The sequence below is a fragment of the Bison bison genome, unplaced genomic scaffold (genome assembly GCF_000754665.1).
Source record: "Bison bison bison isolate TAMUID 2011002044 unplaced genomic scaffold, Bison_UMD1.0 scf7180017864040, whole genome shotgun sequence".
In the NCBI taxonomy this organism is placed as follows: domain Eukaryota; kingdom Metazoa; phylum Chordata; class Mammalia; order Artiodactyla; family Bovidae; genus Bison; species Bison bison.
In genome coordinates, this window is record NW_011494612.1 from 4,154,768 (window position 1) to 4,177,161 (window position 22,394).

Genomic DNA, 22,394 nt, shown 5'->3' on the forward strand with positions numbered 1-22,394 from the left:
GACATTACTTTGCCAACAAAGGTTTGTCTAGTCAAGGCTGTGGTTTTTCCTGTGGTCATGTATGGATGTGAGAGTTGGACTGTGAAGAAAGCTGAGCGCCGAAGAATTGATGCTTTTGAACTGTGGTGTTGGAGAAGACTCTTGAGAGTCCCTTGAACAGCAAGGAGATCCAACCAGTCCATTCTGAAGGAGATCAGCCCTGGGATTTCTTTGGAAGGAATGATGCTAAAGCTGAAACTCCAGTACTTTGGCCACCTCACGGGAAGAGTTGACTCATTGGAAAAGACTCTGATGCTGGGAGGGATTGGGGGCAGGAGGAGAAGGGGACGACAGAGGATGAGATGGCTGGAGGGCATCACTGACTCGATGGACATGAGTCTGAGTGAACTCCGGGAGTTGGTGATGGACAGGGAGGCCTGGCATGCTGCGATTCATGGGGTCACAAAGAATCGGACATGACTGAGCGACTGAACTGAACTGAACTGAATCTGTAAGTAATAACAGTAGTTTTTTCCACAAGGGAGTCACTCATAACAGGAAAAAAAGTGTGTATATATATATATATATACACACACACACACACACACATATATATATAAGAATTAGCAAAATCAAGTACTGAGTGGTTTCCACATCATTATGCCTCTTCTGTATACTGGTGCATATGTTTACATAGAGGGAGATGCTGATAAAATCCTATCTAAATAATGGAAACTGGGTTCACTAGAAGATAAACTGGAAAAACTACTTAATATTAAATTCATGTATCAATTATCACATTTAAAACAAACCTAAAGTCAAAATTTTTTTCTTAATCTCAGACTGTAACGCCTTTTTACACTGAACCACATTTGTGACAAAAACGTTATAAAAAATTCTAACAACTTATTTCAATCTTTTTGCATTTGGTTATTATTTAAAATTCTGGAGATTCTTTAAAGAAATTAACATCTGATTAACATCTCAAGAAAGCAGCATTTAGAAAGTTAACAAATACCCAAGCATTGTTGAAACCAAAATGGAAATTAGATAATAATCTTCATATAACTAGACTAGCATTTCTTCATATAACTAGACTAGCATTTCAAACTAAGACTGAAAATTTTACGTCACCATCTTATAAATGTGTTGGTAAACACTCTATATTACAGTCAATGAAACCTTGGCTTTCTATAGAGTACCTTTCCACTGAGGGGCTTAAGATGCTTTCACATAACTTTCCTTTGTACTTACAAAATGCCTGTGGAGTAGATATCACTATTGTCCTTTTACAGATAAGTAAATAGAGGTTTTGTGAGCATAATAGCAAAGGCCCACTTTACTTCAATTTTTTAAGTTATAATTAAGATTTACCATATTCCTGAAATACAATGGAGACTATAGTCACAGGAATAAAAAGTCTCTCTGTGCTCTAGCAAGTGAGCAAACTTTGTTTTCTGGAGAGGTAATTCACTAGAGTAACAGTTATCCTTTCACCTAAACTTTTCTTTGATCAGACATCAGAACGTGTCTATATATTTTTTATTAGTCCTAAAGTCCAACTGACAAGCATATATACTATAGAATAACTGTGAGGATACCTTAAACAATACTTCTGTATAAGAAAAGTCTTAGTGTTCTGGAGAATGTGACATTTGTTAATTTTTCTTATTTTAACAAACACTTTAATATTGTCAGGTAGTCTACATACAAAGAACCTTTTATTATGGCAAATAATTGTATTATTGCAAATTATTAAATATATCATTTCATTCCATAGCTACTACAACCCCATGAGGTAAGATAGGTACTCTACCAATCCAATATATTTCAGGTGAAGAAACTTTCAATAGTGAAGTGACTTGCCTGCAATCACCTAGCTATTGAGGGGCAGCACTGGGTATAAAAGAAGCCAGAGTCTTAGCTGAGTCTGGGTTCCAACTATGGTCCAAATGTTTGTGTCCCCCAAAATTCATATGTTCAATTCCTAACCCTAACTGTGACTGTATTTGGTAATGGGGCCTCTAAGGAAACAATAACGGTTAAATAGGTCAACGGGCAAGACCCTGACCCAACAGGAAGACCTGCTGTCCTCTTCTCACACTCAGAAGGAAGACCACGTGAAGACGTACAAGGCGGCAGCCACCTGCACGCCTGGGAGAAAGCGCTCGCCAAAGACCAAACGCTGCCGGCTTTTGAGCCCGAGCTTTCCATCCTCCAGAACTGTGAGAAGATCAATTTCTGTCGTTTAAGCTACCTAGTCTATGGTATTGTTTAATGGCAATCTAAGCAGACTAATTAGGCTTTCATTAAGTCCTTCTACATACTTCATTAATATCTGCAAACAATTAAGCATATTTTTTAAACTAGATTTCATAAAAGCTCTAAAAAACTACTAAAAAACTTGAGTTCTAATACAGCTCATGATAATTTCCAGATATTTGGTTAAAGTTTGCCTTTATTTTATATATTAAGAAAAGGATTAATAAATATCAAGCAGGAATTCCACTCTCAAGAAATGGTGAAGAAAAGTAAATGATTTTAGCACCCTAGAAATGTATGTAAGGAAATAATAAACATGTCTATTATAATAAATATTAGACTGTACATTATGTTAGAACACAAGTAGATTTTTTAATATTTTAAAGTGAACTGCAAGAGCAAACATTTTTCCAATTGAAGAAAAGGACAAATTACCAAATCAAGAATCTAAAAAAAAATTTTAGCTTAAGACTAATACCCCACCAGCAAGAGGAGAAAACCTAAAAGGGCAGAAAAATTATAACTGCTGCCTTGCCAACTTAAAACCAGGTATTAGGGGGTTCAAAGGGATTGAAAATCAAAAAGTGAATCTCTTTGCTTGAACTAACCCTGACAGACTTTGTACCTTTCTCTTTGGAAGGAAATTAACCTACCCTCCATTTAAACTATAGAAATCACTAGAAAGTTTCCCCTGAGCAGTCATTCCAAGCACAGTGAGTCACTGCCTCTCCACACTAACTCCTTCTATCAACACTGGCCAGGAATTACCGGGCAGTCCAGTGGATAGGACTTCGTGCTTTCACTGCCGAAGGCACCGTCCAAGGTTCAACCCTTGGTCAGGGAACTGAAATTCCACAAGCCATGCAGTGTGGCCAAAATTAACCAAAAAACAAAACACTGGCCAGGGGCAGGTATGAGGCCACTACTACTGCTAAGTCACTTCAGTCGCGTCCGACTCTGTGCAACCCCATAGACGGCAGCCCATCAGGCTCCCCCGTCCCTGGGATTCTCCAGGCAAAAACACTGGAGTGGGTTGCCATTTCCTTCTCCAATGCATGAAAGTGAAAAGTCAAAGTGAAGTCGCTCAGTCATGCCCAACTCTTAGTGACCCCGTGGACTGTAGCCCACCAGGCTCCTCCATCCATGGGATTCTCCAGGCAAGAGTACTGGAGTGGGGTGCCATTGCCTTCTCCGGGTAGGAGGCTAAGAACCCTCTAAACAATACAGTACAAAAATCCTGTTACCAGGCCAAGAACCCTCTAAACAATACAGTACAAAAATCCTGTTACCAGGCCATACAGACAGCAGGACCTGGCACCCAGATGTTTATAAAGAAGACTTCACATGTAACCACACTATCAATGGATTTATTACTTTTACATTCTAACAAGATCTTGAGATTATGTCATATAGAGAAAGTTGGCAATATTAGCACAGAGGAAATATGAAAAGAGAAACAGGTTTAGATAGAGGAAAAGCAACCTTCGGCAGTGTATTAATAAAATGAAACTTTAAGAAGTAATGCATAGAGGGCAGTTCAAGATAGTGGAACAGAAGGATGTGTGCTCATCTCCTCCTGTGAAAGCACCAAAACCAAACAGCAACTAGCTGTTGAACAACCATCAACAGAAGGACACGTCAAAAAAATATACCTCGTGTCCGAAGAAAAAGAAACTGCAGCAAGATGGTAGGAGGGGCACAATCGCAATCAAATCAAATCCCATAAATGCCAGGTGGGTGACCCACAGACTGGAGAACAGAAATACCAAAGACGTTCTCACACTATTGTGAAGATTCTGAACCCCATGTCAGTTTTCCCACCCTGAGGATCCGACAAAGGGACTGGGAATCCCCAGGGAATCTGGCCTTGAGGGCCAGTGGGATTTGATTAGAGGACTTTCAGAGTACTGAGGGAAACAGACTCCAGTCTTGGAGGGCACAAACAAAATTTTGCATGCACCAAGACCCAGAGGAGAGGAGCAGTGACCCCACAGAAAACCGAAATCAAAACTACCTGCTAGTGTTGGAGGGTCTCCTGTGGAGGGATGGGTCAGCAGGGGCTCACCACAGGCACAGAGGCACTGGAAAGACTCATTGGCATAAACCCTCTTGGAATTCGCCATTAACCCTACCATAGAGCCCACACACTCCAGGGCTGGTCACCTCAGGTCAAACAACTACCAGGGAGGGAGAACAACTACCAGGGAGGGAGTACAACCCCACCCATCAGCAGATAATTGGATTAAAGCTTTACTGAGCAAGGCCCTGCCCACCAGAGTAAGACCCAATCTTTCCCATCAAGCTTACACAAGCCTCTTAGCCTCTTTCATCAGAGGGCAGACAGAAGCAGCAGTAAGGAGCAGTCTCATAGCAGCTAAAACAAAAACCATATGACAGAAAGTTAATCAGCATGAAAAAGCAGAAAGTTATGCCTCAGATGAAGAGACAAGATAAAACCCCAGAGAAACAACTCGATGAAGTGGAGACAGGCAGCCTTCCAGAAAAAAAATTCAGAATAATGGTAGTGAAGATAATCTAGGATCTCAGGAAAAGAATGGAGGCAAAGATTGAGAAGATGTAAGAAATGTTTACCGAAGACCTAGAAGAACTAAAGAACAGAGAAGAATAATACACTAGAAGGAACCAATGGCAGAATAACTGAGGTAGAAAAACAGATAAACGATCTGGAGAACAGAATGGTGAAAATCACTGCCACAGAACAAAACATAGAAAAAAGAATGAAAAGAAATGAAGACAGCCTAAGAGACCTCTTGGACAACATTAAATGCACCAACATTCGCACTTTAGGGGTCCCAGAAGAAGAGAGAGAGAAAATATTTGAAGGGATAATAGCTGAAAACTTCCCTAACATGGGAAAGGAAATAGTCAATCAACTCCAGGAAGCACAGAGTCCCAGTAAGGGTAAACCCAAGGAGAAACACCCCATTACACACAGTAATCAAACTGACAAAAATTAAACACAGAGATAAAATATTAAAAGCAACAAGGGAAAACAACAAATAACATACAAGGGAACTCCCATCAGGCTATCAGCTGATTTCTTAACAGAAACTCCACCAGGCAAAAGGGAATGCCATGATTATTTTAAGTGATGAATGGTAAGAACCTAAAACCAAGAATACTCTACCCAGCAAGACTCACCTTCAGATTTTATGGAGAAATCAAAAGCTTTCCAGACAGACAAAAGTTAAGAAAATTCAACACCACCAAAAGCAGCTTTACAACAAATGCTAAAGGAACTAACTTCTCTAGGTAGGAAACAAAAAACAAGGAAAAGAAACCCAAGACAATAAAGAAAATGGTAATAGGATCATACATATTGATAATTACCCTAAATGTAAATGGATTAAATGTACCAACCAAAAGACAGCCTGGCTGAGTGGATGAAAACACGTACATGTACACACTTCCACTTACCACAGCACTCTGCTTGACCCCCCAAATTGTATGTAGTTATTTTATATTGTTAAGCTAATCATGTTCCTATTATAGCTTCAACTGTAATTACCTTTTATTTTTTGTCTGGCTATTGATTATGAAAGCTGATAAACATCTTTTACTATTGTGATTATGTAACTATTATTCACTTAATATCACTGTATCATGATTGGTCAACGGAAAAATAGAACTCTATTTCACCAAAACTAGGATCTAATAGAAAAACCTGTAATCACTTTTTAAAATGCAAATGCATTATCAGAATTATCTTGAAATTTTTTGAAAAATACAAATGCTCAGGTATTGCTTTTTTTCTCCAGAGCTCCAGATACATTTCTAATGAGCAATCATGTTTAAAAATAACTGGACTATATGATGATCTTTTACTTTTATCTAGTCAGTTTCATTTTTTCTATTTCATATTCAATGCTCCCATTTCATTCAGTTTATGTTCTCCAATTTCTCCATCTCTTTTTTAATATTGTCTCTCAAGCCTTTATCAAGTGTAGTAGAAAAGCTTTTGTCTACATATAAATATGTATAATATATATTTTAGAAAATTTATGAATTTTTGTCTAAGTAAAAAAATTATGACATTTTGATTCCACTTGTTTGACTTAGTATGAATAGAATGCTAGACTTCTAATTAAACAGTAGATATGCAACAAGCAACAAAGGTTTACTGTGTGGTCAAGGGAACTATAGTTAATATCTTGTAATAACCTATGATGGAAAATAATTTAAAAACTAATATATGTGTATTTGTATAACTGAATCACCTTGCTTTCCACCTAAAACATTGTAAGTCAACTATACTTTAGTAAAATATATATATTATAAAAAGTAATGCATAATTATAAAAGGATAGAAAGAAGATACTTACCTGATGAGGCTGGATCAAAGGAAGATTTTTTTTTTTTAGGTAACATATATGAGGTGCCTAGCTCAGTGCATGACACACACACACACTTTCAATAAACAAATTAAACTAGTATAAAAACATATGTAGATATCCCACTCCAGTACTCTTGCCTGGAAAATCCCATGGGTGGAAGAACCTGGTAGGCTACAGTTCACGGGGTCGCAAAGAGTCGGACACTACTGAGTGACTTCACTACCACTATCACTAGATATATTAAGAATAGTAGAGATCTAAGTAGGCTTAAGAAGCAAAAGAAAGGATCAAGCGTGAGGGAGACACAAGCTGCTATAACTATGAGAGGTCAGGAACCAGTTTAAAAAAACAATGCAATCAATGACACAAGGAAATAGTGCTAACTTTAAAGTGGAAAGCAGATAATTCCTTATCCTACTACAGTTGAAGAAAGCTCAAAACTGAGAAATTCTGAGATGAACAGAAGACATGATAAGGAAACTCACTCTGCACAGCCCTAACACTTTCAGCATAAGAACCACGAAGGAAGATTATCTGTAGATGGCAAAGGCAACAGACACGGGTTTCAAAGGCTGACGAGACTGAAAACAACTTAGTTGGTTCCCTGACATCTTCCTCTCAAAGATGAAATCAAAGATGGAAAAAGAGCAATATGGTGAGGAAAATAATTATGCATAATCCTTATTTTTGGAAAGTGATAAATTCCTCCCACTAGACACAACTTTAAAGACAAATACATACTTGCTTTTTAAAAAAGCTTTTAATTTTGGACAAGTAAAGCATATTAAATAAACCACAGGCAAATTTTTTTTTAAAGCTAACAGGTTTTATCCATACAACAGGAGACTAGCACACAATGAAGATGTTAATCAAATGTCAACTGACCAAAAAATCTATTATAATGCTTTAACTGTTGGGCTCTTTTTCTTTTTTCAAGCTATACTATTGAGACATTCTTTTGTTAACTTATAAAATTCACACCTTATAATGTTTTAAAAGTATTCTTGTTCAAGTAATGGATATCTTTTGTTTTGCTCTGCCTGTGAAGAAAATGAATAATGCAATTATTTTCGACAAAAGTTTTTCCCACCTGGTGCTATTAACTGGTGAATACTTGATGTCCGGGTGACAGCTGTGCTTCGTGATTCCAGACTTGGACTTTCTCCTTTCTTATTACTTTCTGGAGAAGGATCTCGTTGGCTGATTTTAGAACTGGTCACTGTTGTTTTGTTATGACAAATTGTCAATGACTGAGTTTGACTAGTACTTTTTGGCGGACCATTTTGTGAGCTAGATAATACACCCAACTTCTGGCTGCGTAATGTTAAATTCTGAACCTAAGAACCACACAACAAAAAACAAGGATGAAACAGATGGTATTAATTGATGTGGTAATCGCTACCATTATAACAATGACAACATATTTATATTGTGCTTTTTTATACATAAAGTTCTAAACACGTGAAACAACTAATTAACCCTGAAGGAAAGGGGAGTTGTTATTCTAATTAATCATACCTAAACATTAAGTGGCAATTTTTTTTAAAAGACATGAAGGAAAAGAATCATTAAGAACTAAATAAGAATAGAACATACATACATATTGCAAAAGAACTATGAATAGGAGGGAATTACTCTGTAACATGCTGCATTTTAGACCTAGAAACTTTTTTACAGTATATATAATAATAATAGATAAGGATTATAAGGGAACACCAACCTTCTAAGAAAACAAATTCATGAAATCAAACCCACTGTGACAATTATTAAAAGCATTTCCATTAACTAACTTTAAAGAGTTAGTGAGGTTTTGTTGGGATGGTTACGAAACACTCATTTGGCTTTGAGAACTAGATCTCACAAACTGAAGAGACTGCATGGCACTGAAATGCTTTACTGTGATGACGCCTATCTGTGCTGTGCTCAGATAGTTGTGTCCCACTTTGGCGACCCCCTCAACTGCAGCCCGCCAGGCTCCTCTGTCCATTGGATTCTTCAGGCAAGAATATTGGAATGGGTTGCCATGCCCTCCTCCTGGGGATCTTTCCAAACCAGGGATCGATCCCAGGTCTCCCGCACTGCAGGCGGAGCCACCACAGAAGCCTGACTCCTGCAGACACCAGGGCTTCTAAACACACTGCCAGTCAGGATGGTGGCAAAGATTATCCCAATTACTCTCATCTGAGGTTTGTAACATTTTAAACCAGTAAGACAGAAAATGCCTCTTCTGGATGCCTAACTTTTTGCCTCTCTGGAATGAACGCACCAAATACATTAATGCTAGGAAGGGAAACTGAAGTAAGAGAGATTCTAGGGTGACAAATATATTGCTGCTTTGTAAATGTTCTTTAGTTTCACGTGTGTTTGGTCCCTACAACAGTACCATTAACTGATGCTCTATACCATCTCTTTTCAAGTGCCAATGCAGTGTTCAGCCAACAGCAGATGCTAAACAAATGTTTACTTCAGCGCAGTTGAAGTTTTAGTCAGTTCCAAGTTACTGAAAGAATTTTCTAAGTGAGACCATATGGAGCATCTTCTCTGATTTTTGTCAAATATTTCACAGCACTGTAAACACACTAAATCACTGCTGTGTTACTGAAATTTAATGCAAAAATAAAATATGCTAAAATACAGATTTCTCAGCTTGCCACTCAAAGTCCTCCACTGTCTGGGCCCAAACCACTTTGAGCCCCTTTTTCCACTATTTCAGTTCACAATCCTCATTTTCTAGCCAAACTGTTCTGCTCATCCTTCTCCAAACACACCTTACACTTTCTTCATTTAGAGTCCTCGTTCAAATTCCCCTTGCCTCAACGTGGTCTCCTGAAGTCCAACGCACTGCTCAAGACCAGTTAAATTTCTACTCATTCTCCCAAAGAAACCTCTCCATGTCTCTGGTTAGATATAATTTATCCTCCTGTCTATACTCTTGCCATAGAATTTGGATCATATTGGCCTATACCACTGACAAGGGTCTAGCTTATTTTAGAATTAGTAATGTGTGTGTCTGTGACATACTGAGGCTCTGACTGGCAGGCTCTCATCTCTGACATTCATTTTTTTAATCCCCACAGTTCTGGCTGCAGACGTAACAGAAACTACACAAGTCTGAGGCATTCTCCAATATGTGATTCCAAAATATGTATGACATGAATTTTGTTAAGTATCTTGTTCTATTTATAGTTTTCTTAAGCTAACACTAAAATCTGTTCATGTTTAACCAAAAAAATCTCAACAAATGTCTAGCAGAGGAATATTAAAATCTCTCAGGAAGCAAGGGAAAAACATCATAAAATTTAACATGTGCCATAAGTAATACATAAAGTGGACCACCTAATGATGATATTCCAAGGCTGAATTATAGCCTGAAAAACAAAACTTTTCAAATTACAAGAATATTCAAAGCAAATGAAGATTTGACACAATGAACCCTTAACCTGTAGCAGTCTTTTTTCTTCTAATTTTCCCTTTGTTTTCTGGAGTTCTGAAAGAAAGTGTGTGTGTGTGTATATATATATTGTATTTTATTTATATAAATGAATAAACTTCAGAATAGGGCTTTACTATCTATGGTCATCTTAGCTTAAATATTTACAATAAATTTCAAACATGTAAACTATACTCCTGAGGTATATACAGAGCTAATTGAGCTGTTAATAGAAAAATCACATGTTCAGATATCCTTGACAGAACTTCACTTTTAAAAAGAACCACCCTTTCTAAGATAAAGAATATTAAGGCATCTAATGTCAAACTTTAATTTCATCTGAACTTTTCCTATGATCACTTTGTAGAAACTTTCTGACTTAAAAGAGTCTAGGTTTCACACAAAATATTCTTGCTGATTTCACACCTCACATTTTTATGTGGATTACCCAAATACTCACTTGTTTTAATTTGGACCTAACTATGTGTGAATTATCACAGCATCTCTTCTTTGCAGATAAGGAAATTAAGAGTGCTGGCAGCAGAACTGTTCCTACATCTAAATCTAAAAGACTGTTTTCTCCTCAATTCTTACAATATTTCCCTGATAGCCTTGGTAAGATTTCTTACTATTCCATAACATACTTTTAGTATTATGATAACTTTCTGAAAGTCAGATTTTTTTTTCAAGGTAAGGATACGAGATGGAGCATTTAGAATAGTAAATAAGGGTAAGATAGTCCCAATTTCTTATTTTTTACAGTGTGCTATAAATTTTATTACTAAGGAAAAATTAACTTACACTGACTTTTGTAAGTTAAAGAATATTAAAACCTCAAATTTGGCATTTCTCAATTTGAATCAAAATATTTTAAAAACTGCAAACATATGTTTAAAACAAAGTGGAACACAAATTCTTCAAACGAACAGCCCTGAACTTGAGGAAAGTTACCACTGGAATACTCAAAGTCAGATTACTAGAGAGCCACATACCTATAAATATCATATCTGGACCCAAAGAGCTAATTCTATAAATTACTTCGACTATGTTCACATTAAAGATGCTACTAAAGACAATGCAAGATGTTTTCTCCATGAGAACCCACAAAACAGACTGTGCTCTATAGAGAATTTGTTAATTTTATTTTCCTAATAACTGGTTTATTTTACCTTGGAAACTGCAAATCCTTTAAATGGTTGTGTTTCTGTCTTCACTATTAGCTATGTAAGAGCTAAGAACCAAATTTGTGACTCATCTTTAGACAGTGTACAACAAAAACAGTAATTAGTAGCATGTGATATTTTATGTGCCAGGCACTACGCCGAGTGTCTATTTATTCCTTGTAACAACTCTGAGCTATTACTTCCAGTTTAAAGTGAAGAAATTGAAGCTTAGCATAAGTAGTAACAACAGCTAACATTTAGTGAATGCTAACTAGGTTAACAGAAACTTCTGTTTTTCATTTTATTAACCTATTTAATTCTCATTACAACCCTATGAGGCATTATAATTATTGCATAAATATTTATTTTACTTTATATTTTTGGAACTGAAGTTGAGAGTTTAAAGATAGAAAATGAGAAGGTGGTAGAACATGTATTTGAATCCAGAGAATCTGGCTCCAGAGTCCAAACTTATATACACCATGCTATGACCTGTCCAAAATGAATCAACTGGCAAGTGACAAAGTGACTTGCCACAAGTCAGCTTATAAGTCCATGTCTTCCTATTCTTCCCTTTGCAGAGATAGTACTAATGAGTACCTATAAGATTCTAAGCACTAAAAATATATTACTCTTCAACTTAACCCTACAAGTATGTATAACCACTAGAGATGTTTGGTAACTTGTCTAAAGTCATACAACTAATAAATGACTGCAGTGGAAGTTGAACTTAAGCCCATACAGGACTTCATGCACTTAACTTCAATGGCAACCTAACTCCAAGCTCCATGCCACTTTACAATTCTGGAAGCTGATAATGATTTAGCTCTATTAGGTTTTACAAAAAGACAAAAACGGAAAGATAATTACTTCAATAAATTCACTCCACAAAGAGACATTTAAAGTTTAGAGCCCAAAACATCTTAATGTTAACAAAGGTCTCATTTTGTAAACATGGAAAGTGACATATACAAATAAGTTAAGGAACTATAGAGGGTCACATAACACATTAGGAGAAATCAGAGTTTAACTGATCACCACCTTTATATGCTGATATATGAAAACAGACCTTTATGATTAAAAGAAAGATCCTATGAAAAATACCAAATATTACTGCTATCTCATTTTGTACCTTTTACTAGATGATTGAGATTATTAAATTAAAATTACAAAGGCAAGGATGACCTTAGGATACATTAACTTCTGCCATATGCAATCCAAAATATTAACAATGGAAAAACATAATAAAAAATGGTATCATACAATATAAAAGTCTATTCAACAGCTTTAATTTAAAATGTACTCAATTTCATTCATTTTTATTAACCTGAGGTGTAACTTACATACAATAAAATGAATGAACCAGTGCATTAAGTTTTGACATATGTATACATCATGTTACCACCACACCAATTAAAATATAGAACATTCCCTTCATCCATGCCCCTTCCCAGTCCATCTCCTCCACCTTCTGCTCTAGGTATCACAAATCCTTTTTTTTTTTCACTACAGATTAGTTCTGCCTATTCTGGAATTCATATAAATGAAGTCACAAAGCATGCAATCTCTGATATCTGGCTTCTTTTACTAATTATAATGTTTCTGAGACGCATCAGTAGTCTGTTCCTTTTTATTTCTGAGCAATATTCCACAATATGCTTATCCATTCACCAGTTAAAGCAGACTAGTTACTTCCAATTTGGGGCTATTCTCAATAGAGCTGCTACAAACACTCATTTAAATATCTTTATGTGGATATATGTTTTCAAATCTCTCAGGGTAAACATCTAGAAGTGGAATTACTGGGTCACATGTTAAGCATATGTTTAACTTTACATGTGATAGTATGACTGCTCCACATTCTTGCCAAACGTGGTATTTTCAGTCTCCTTCATTTCAGCCTTTGTAGTGAGTCTATAATGACACTCACTGTGGTTTTGGTTTACATTTCTAGAAAGATTAATAATGTTGAACATTTTTTCATGTGCTTATTGGCCTTCTGCTTATCCTCTTTTGTGAAGTGTTAAATCTTTTGCCCATTTTTAACTAAACTGTTCAAGATCTCATTGAGTTTTACACCTATTTTATATATTCTCAACATAAGTCCTTTGTCAGATAGACAGATATATATATATATATATATATAGTGAACATTTCCCCTCAGTCTGTGGCTTGCCTCTTCATTTTTGTAGCAATGTCTTTTGAAGAACAGTTTTTAAATTGTGATAAAATCAAATTTATCATTATTTTCTTTTATGGCTAATTCTTTTTGTGTCCTATATGAGAAAGCTTTGCCCACCCTAGAGCTGTAAAACTATCTCCTATGTTGTCTTCTAGAGGTTTAATAGTTTCGTCTTTTGTCTTCAGGTCTACATTCTAGTTCTGTTTTATTTTTGTGAATGGTGTAAGGTGAAAATTAGTTTTCCATAGAACCAAACAAATATAAACAAAAAATTGAGTAATATCCTACTCAATTTTTTAAATTTAAAATTTATCCAACTCTATTTTTTTAATTTAAATTTGTCATTTTTAAATTCAAGAGCCATCCTGACTTAGTTATTGCTTAACTGCTTGCAAAGGAAACTGAAGAATACATCTCACATAAAAGAAGCAGATCTGCTTTACAATAAACTGAACATAAATGTCACTGCAAAAACACATTAACTTCACTAATGTCAAATAACCTAAATATCCATGTTTCATGGCATTATAATTTCTACAGAACCAAAAAATGTTTTTGAAGTTCTCACTATATTAAATGTTAATCTGAGATGTATGACAACCATCAGTAACTTAAACACAAATGTGCGTTAATCTTTAACCTGAAGACCCAGGCCTTAGAGTAACAACTTATGAAGCTAGACAAGCTCACCTGAGTAGCTGCAGACTGACAGGAAGATGACGATGACGACGAGACAACAGGAATGTCAGACTGTACAGCAGCCACAGTGGTAGCGGGTGTGAAAATCAGCTGTACAGACAGAAAAACCAAAAAAATACCCTAAGACAAAAGAACATGTCCCACACACAATGTATAGCAGGCAAGAGAGACTGAAATTTGTGACAGAAAGACAATGCAGATTAGGACTGTCTCCTACGCAAAAGGTTTTACATGACAAGGAGAAGTTTTTGATAATAGAGAACTCAAAAGGAAAAAAAAGAAAAAACCATAAACATTTCTCAAACAGTCCATGATTCTGATGAGTAGAAAATAAATCAGTGCTCAAAAAAGAAAATGTATTTTGGCAATATAAAATCCACATACCAAATTTTTCCCCAAGTAAACTATTAATCTTTTCCTAGCTCAAAACTATTGTGGCAGGATTCCTAAAATGGAAGTTGTAATAGACAACCATTGTCACTGCTCTTGAATGCAAATTAAATTTCAGTGAGAAACATGAAAAGAAACACCAAAAAGTCTTTTCAGTCCTCTTTACCCCCAAAAGACAACTATGCCACATACTATACTATTTCACTCACCTACACAGGATCTGTGTGTAGTACAAACCTAGGTTGCTCCTGATTTAAAGTATTTGTAAAGAAATATTCATTCTAAGTATAAATGCCACAACATGTCAAAATTCAACAACAGCTTGCAAAAAAAAACTTTACATCAAAAAAAAGACATACTCAATTTATTTATCACCATCTGTTTAATTTTTTAATACTGAAACAATGCCATTAATTTAAAAAGGCAATACAATCCACTTAGAGATTACCCAATCCAACTTAGTACATTATGACAGTTGTTTCAAAGAACCTGTGAGTATCTCAAAATTGCATCAAAAGTTATACAACTCCTCAAAAACCATTTCTGTTTAAATTATCAACCAAGGGATCTTTTAAACTTCAGTTCTTTATATACTAAATTTAAGTGAATTAAACAACAAAGTATAACTTTCACAAGAAGGATTCAATACAAACAGCTAGAAGCACTAAACCTAAAAAGATGTTCTATCCATCATGAACCATATGAAACTGCCAGTTTTAAAAGTTAAAAACAGCCAAATAGCAATCATTTCAAATGGTTTCCCTAATTTTGAAGCGTGTGTGTGTGCTAAGTCGCTTCAGTCGTATTCGACTCTTTGCGACCCTATGGACTGCAGCCCACCAGGCTCCTCTGTCCATGGGATTCTCCAGGCAAGAACACTGGAGTGGGTTGCCATGCCCTTCTCCAGAGGATCTGCCCAACCCAGGGATCTAACCCCATCTCTGATGTCTCCTGCGTTAGCAGGTGGGTTCTTTACCACCAGAGCCACCTGGGAAGCCCAATTCTGAAGCTTATTATTGATTAAATAAGATCTCATAGTGGGGTGGGGGGAGAGGACAACCAGAAATATGGTCATGTCTACTGAATAGTCTATAAATAAAAAGAGGGTCATTATCACTGCTTCCCATTAGGAATATAATGGAAACTTTCTTTGCAATTTTAGTAAAGAATTGGGAATCCAGATGTATATTCAGTTCACTGGATATCAAAATAAAAATAAATTCCTATCAGGGATAAAGCTCTTCTCTAGCAATCTGTAAAGACATCAAATAAAGTAAATGTAAATGTCAACCAATTTTTACATTCCTTAAAGCTCAAGAAGTAAATTAGGAAATCAGTAGCCAAATTAACATTCTTATATTAACCAAAGATCAAAATGATCATAAGAACATGAATCAGCTTGCAGATTTTAAGATGGGAATAACCAAAGTTAAGACTCATCTGGTAAATTATCAAGAACTCCAATCCAACTTTCAGACGATTCCACAATGTAAACTGTAATTAATAGTTAAAACCATGTCTTTAATGTTTCTAACAATTTCATCAAATCTAAAATGTCAAAGATACATGGTGATTTTATACATCACTGTAAGAACCAACTACAAGATGCCAATTATAAAATGCATCTCAGTTTTGAGATGTTAAAATATGAAAAAAGGTTTGAAATCAAAGAAATTTGATATTAAAAAATAATCACTCATGATACAGTATGTTAGCTACATCAAGAAGGCCTACTAATTTAAAGTAGAATTTTTCATGGCATAAACGTGTAGAGTTAATCACATACACAAAAAAATTGTTAAACATTCCTTAAGTATTAAAAATGTCTCCTACTGCATCAAATCAAGAAACATTTTGATCTCTCTCAAGTTTTTAAACACTGAAAAAATCTGGTAGCTCGTATCTTACCATTTGAGCTCGGAGATACATTTGAGCTTGGCTTGCCGTTAGGGTAGGGGAGGTACTCCCTAGTAACATAGTCTGTTGGGTAATACTGCCACTGGTAGAACTGGAAGCCTGGGAACGGCTTATTAACTGTGCAGGTGTAGGAGAAGTAGAGAGGTTGATCTAAGGAAGAAAACATATCAGGTCATAGGCTTCCATTTCTTGCTTCCATGTCATTGAATTTCACCAAGTTGCAGTTAGGCAATCAATGGTATATATTGTGGCTAAGGAACCTAAGAGAGGGCTTCATCTTTGACAGACCTGTCAGTTCTTAGGTGATTATTTGCACATATGCAAACAACAGCATGTACGGGTTAGTAATCAGGACGATTTTTAAGGATATTCTCATTGAGTTTCATAAGACTCCAACATCTTAAAATATCATTTCTACTACTTCCCAAAAATTAAGGCTATTGTTCCATTATTTCAATATTCCATGTAATAATTTAAAACATCTGAATCGACAGTTTATACTATTTTGTCATTTTCTGTCACATTTTGAGGGATTTCTGAAATGAATAAAAGTTAAAACATAGATAATCCATTCACATGTATAAAAACATACACAGAACTAGTATAATCTCTTTCAAAAGTTCTAAGAACAGAATTGTTACTTGTCATACAGATGGAAAACTCCTTAATATTGGCTAAAAGATTAAACTATAAAAACTAAAACTGTTGTTAAAGAATAAATTAGTGCATGGTCTACCTCTAGGCTATAAAAGAGACTAGTAACCAGTTTCATCTGTGAAGGCAAAGTGGGTAGGACAGATAGGGAACAGGGCAAAGGGACACACGTAAACCACGACATCATGTATTATCCACTTAAAAATATTTTTAATGATAATTAAAATCAACCTCTAGAAAAGGGAATGGCAACCCACTCCAGTATTCTTGCCTGGAAAATCTCATGGACAAATGAGCCTGGTGGGCTGCAGTCTATAGCAATGCAGAGTCGGACACAACTTAGCAACTGAACAACAACACACAATCGGGCAGACTGTGATTTGGGGAAACAGTTCTTGGTGAAAATGTGACATAAAATGAAGACTGAAGTGACCGAGAAATACGGAATACAGAGTTTTGTAAGAAGTTAACATTTGTGTATAGAATAATAATTACAAATATTCAAACAATAAAGTCCATGGCTAAAGGAAAAAAATCCAACCTCAAATTCTTTTTATGGACAATGCATAGAATAAAATTAAGAAAATAAAAAATAGTTTATTAGACTTCTGATTCAAGGAACAAGGCAGACTGAGCTAATATATCCATGTGCCCAAATGTACTCACTGAAAAGGAAGATTAACATGAAAATTACAATAATATATAGCTGAACCCAAAAAAGGGGAGGGGAAAGGGAAATTTTCAGGAGCCAGAAAGGAAGAAACTCAGATACAAGATCCAAGTAACAGCAAGGCAACCTAGAGAGATACTGGCCCACAGAGCTAGAAGACCTGATTTTGAGCCTATTTCACGGGACCTAAAAGTAAATCTCCTTCTGAGCCAATATCCTCAAAAGGGCTCCTCAATATGTGAAAAGCAGCTGGGAAAGCTCTGCCCATGCGTCCTGAAAAGCAGCAAGAAAGCTTGGTATATGCCCCGTTCCCAGTGGAAGGGGAGAGGTTTTTATGAGAATCAAAACTCCAGGCTTGTGCCATACAGGGGTACACCACCAGCACAGTTCCATAACCTATCCCAAAGCATCAGCATTTGGACTAAACCAGGACATCTGTTAACCTCAACAAGTGACTGAAGGGAGTTGAGTGAAGGTTATACAGGGGATCTCTCTGTACTGTTTCTGTAACTTCTTGAGTCTATAATCATTTAAAAATAAAAAATTAAGAAAACTGCATAGTGGGTACATTGAGTTGGTTAACTAACTCTTGAAATTTATTTGTATCTTTTAAATATTTCCTAATTTTAATGAAATATCGTCCATGGAATTTTCCAGGCAAGAATACTGGAACAGACTGCCATTTCCTACTACAGGGAATCCTCTTGACCCAGGGATATAACCAGCATCTCTTGTGTCTCCTGCTTTGCAGGTGGATTCTTTACCACTCACGCCACCTGGAAAGCCCAACTAAAATCTGTAATTCAGTGCATAAATATAAGTAATAAAATACAAAAAATCATTCTATAATCTGGCTTTTATTCCTAGCACACCACTAAAATCCCATTAGCAAAAATCACCACTACCTTATGACAAATTCAGTGGATTCTTCTTAGAAATCTTCTTTTTCAATCTTCTTTACCAGCTCTTTCTAGCCCACCCCCCAAACTCTTCCTCTGTTCCCAACACTTTTCCTCTTCAATTCCTAGATTATCCTACCTACTCCCATAGTTTGAAATAATTCAATCCTAAAGATGCTCAATCCTTGATGACAAATCCTTCCTCTCCAGGTCCAAATAAGTAACAGAATACATCTTTCTGGATGTCTCCTAAACTGACTCAAACCCAACATGTTCAATCACCAAACTCATTGTCATTCCTCCTTAAATCAGCTTCTCCTCAAATGGCCACTGACATCTTCTAACACTCTCCCAAGACAGACTATCAGGAAATCATCATAATTCCTCCCTCTCCTATAACTCACACACAGAATCAGTCACATATCTTACTGTTTCTATACCTCTATCTTCCTCAATTTCATTTTGATTTTGAATCACTTTGAGTCCCTGAGCCCACAGCACTTCCAACTACTTTACCAGCTGCAAACTGATCTCCCTGCTTGAAATATTATCTCCTTTGACTTGCCAGATAATCCTTCCCATTAATTAACCATTTAAAAATCTCTGGTAACATTCAAATTCCCCTGACTACCGCTCTAGTATCATCTCTTCCTACTCTTCCATACGAACCCTTCACATTAGTCATATGAAGCTACTGACAATGTCATAACATCTCAGGCCTTTGTGGCTTGGCAACAATGCTCCTGACGTAATTGATAATTGAGCATGACCTACGACTATGCCCATGACCACACATCTTCCCCACCCCGTGTAGTAAATAACTCCCTCTTAAAAATCACCTGCTAAGCTTTTTAAGACATCCCTATACCCCACAGTAGAACTGACTATTCCCTCTCCCTTTATGCCTGTTATCTTCTATAACTTCCATATACTTGTGGCACATACTTCTATCTTACTCGTCTAAACAATGATTTTTTTAAGAGTGGGGCCCATGTGTTATTTATCTTCTTATATTCAATATCTATAAGACAGCCTTCAATCAATGTTAATTAACTTAATGAATGTCATAAAATTTTAAGGCATACTTCATACTTTAAATGTAATATCACACAGAGTGAGTGTGTGTGTAAGAAGAAAAATCAATTCTGGTACAGCCCCTAACAAAACACAGTAAAAATGCAAATAGTGTGGTGATACTAGTTTCACCTCTATCTTTGATGTGTTATATAATAAATTATTAATCAGATCAGATCAGATGCTCAGTCGTGTCCGACTCTTTGCGACCCCATGAATCACAGCACGCCAGGCCTCCCTGTCCATCACCAACTCCCGGAGTTCACCCAGACTCACGTCCATCGAGTCAGTGATGCCATCCAGCCATCTCATCCTCTGTCGTCCCCTTCTCCTCTTGCCCCCAATCCCTCCCAGCATCAGAGTCTTTTCCAATGAGTCAACTCTTCGCATGAGTTGGCCAAAGTACTGGAGTTTCAGCTTTAGCATCATTCCTTCCAAAGAAATCCCAGGGCTGATCTCCTTCAGAATGGACTGGTTGGATCTCCTTGCAGTCCAAGGGACTCTCAAGAGTCTTCTCCAACATCACAGTTCAAAAGCATCAATTCTTCGGCTCTCAGCCTTCTTCACAGTCCAACTCTCACATCCATACATGACCACAGGAAAAACCATAGCCTTGACAAGACGAACCTTTGTTGGCAAAGTAATGTTTCTGCTTTTGAATATGTTATCTAGGTTGGTCATAACTTTCCTTCCAAGGAGTAAGCGTCTTTTAATTTCATGGCTGCAGTCACCATCTGCAGTGATTTTGGAGCCCAGAAAAATAAAGTCTGACACTGTTTCCACTGTTTCCCCATCTATTTCCCATGAAGTGATGGGAATTATTAATAACCCCCCACAGAAAACATATTCTTTTTCTACACCACTCCACAAACTTTTTTGGATAAACCCTTGCCCCAAAGATTAAATCACTTAGCAGAGTAAAACTGGTCCATGTTTTCTGACTCATTTTGGCATACAGGGTGCTTTCCTATACCCTGAGAGCTTGTTAATTTGGGTCACTCTACAGTAATAATGCCTTGCCACTGTTTTCCAGTCAGCGATTCTTAAAAAATAAAATAAAAAAGGAAGATAGATACATAAGCAGGAAGGAAGATACTCTAATAAAGGACAGACCACACACTCTTTAAACAAAAACATAAGAGTCTTCTTAAAAACTGACTGGCTGATAGCTAAAGTGCTTGAGAATACTCTGTAAGGAAGGAGAACAAAAAGTATTTACAAACAGAATGCTTTCTTTTTCTTAAAAAAGAAAAAAAGGAACTAAGAAAACTAAACAGTAACCTCCGAGCCACCTGCATTTCACTTTGTCAAAGTTGTGAGATCAAAGAATAAATGTTTATTTTTAAGTTCCTGATGGCAAGCACCATTTCACAGTGTCTACTAACGAAGGCGTAATCCATAAGGGCAAGATCAGTATCCAACCCTGCAAGAAATCCTTTCCTTTCCAGAACTGATATGCTCTCCTCTATTTTCTGCTCTGCTCATCTAAACCAGATGCCCTAAACTCTTTGCATCATCTTATCTGTCACTTCTATCTCAACATTCATAATTCCCTTTCATTTCAAAGCCTTGGCCAATCCTGTCACTTCACAACCCATCCCCACACTCCATAAAAGAACTTACAGAATTAGCCTTATTACTGGAAGCTCTCCCTCTACTGACCCTACAAGTCACCAGAGGAAACCAAATCTGCAAAGAAAAGCCATGTAATTTCCAACCACTCCTTGGTGCCCCCAATAAGAGGTTACACAGAGTACTCCCTGAAACCAAAGCCTATTTGAGACCCACTACAGCCATTTGGGCTCCAACATCACTGCAGATGGTGACTGCGGCCACGAAATTAAAAGACGCTTACTCCTTGGAAGGAAAGTTATGACCAACCTAGATAACATATTCAAAAGCAGAGACATCACTTTGCCAACAAAGGTCCGTCTAGTCAAGGCTATGGTTTTTCCTGTGGTCATGTATGGATGTGAGAGTTGGACTGTGAAGAAGGCTGAGCACCAAAGAATTGATGCTTTTGAACTGTGATGTTGGAGAAGACTCTTGAGAGTCCCTTGGACTGCAAGGAGATCCAACCAGTCCATTCTGAAGGAGATCAGCCCTGGGATTTCTTTGGAAGGAATGATGCTAAAGCTGAAACTCCAGTACTTTGGCCACCTCGTGCGAAGAGCCGACTCATTGGAAAAGACTCTGATGCTGGGAGGGATTGGGGGCAGGAGGACAAGGGGACAACAGAGGATGAGATGGCTGGATGGCATCACTGACTCGATGGACGTGAGTCTGGGTGAACTCCGGGAGTTGGTGATGGACAGGGAGGCCTGGCGTGCTGTGATTCATGGGGTCGCAAAGAGTCGGACACGACTGAGTGACTGAACTGAACTGAACAGCCATTTGACTCATTGGAAAATACCCTGATGCTGGGAGGGAATGGGGGCAGGAGGAGAAGGGGACGACAGAGGATGAGATGGTTGGATGGTATCACCAACTCGATGGACATGAGTTTGAGTGAACTCCGGGAGTTGATGATGGACAGGGAGGCCTGGCGTGCTGTGATTCATGGGGTCACAAAGAGTTGGACACGACTGAGCAACTGAACTGAACTGACAGCCATTTGACTGATCAGAATCCATAAGGTGCATCTACAGAGAGACATGGTACACTGATATTAGAAGGCTGAGGTGTGTCTATATTCAATAGCATGAAAATATTTTTATGACC

General features: G+C 37.0%; 1 protein-coding gene across 7 annotated transcripts in view; it reads right to left on the reverse strand.

Moving 5' to 3' along the window:
- The window catches only part of PHC3 (polyhomeotic homolog 3 (Drosophila)), an 84,829-nt gene that overhangs the window by 42,116 nt on the left and 20,319 nt on the right, over positions 1–22,394 (reverse strand). For 5 of the 7 annotated variants that reach the window (XR_824853.1, XM_010835224.1, XM_010835222.1 and 2 more), the window contains exons 5-7: positions 16,368–16,526; positions 14,061–14,159; positions 7,686–7,932 (exon numbers count right to left, since the gene is read on the reverse strand). Coding sequence is in view for 6 of the 7 variants with exons in the window: in XM_010835224.1 (XP_010833526.1) it covers positions 7,686–7,932; positions 14,061–14,159; positions 16,368–16,526 (505 nt within the window). In the remaining variant the exon portion in view is untranslated. The remainder of the gene's footprint in view (positions 1–7,685; positions 7,933–14,060; positions 14,160–16,367; positions 16,527–22,394) is intronic. The other 2 variants (XM_010835225.1, XM_010835226.1) reach the window with 2 other exon arrangements.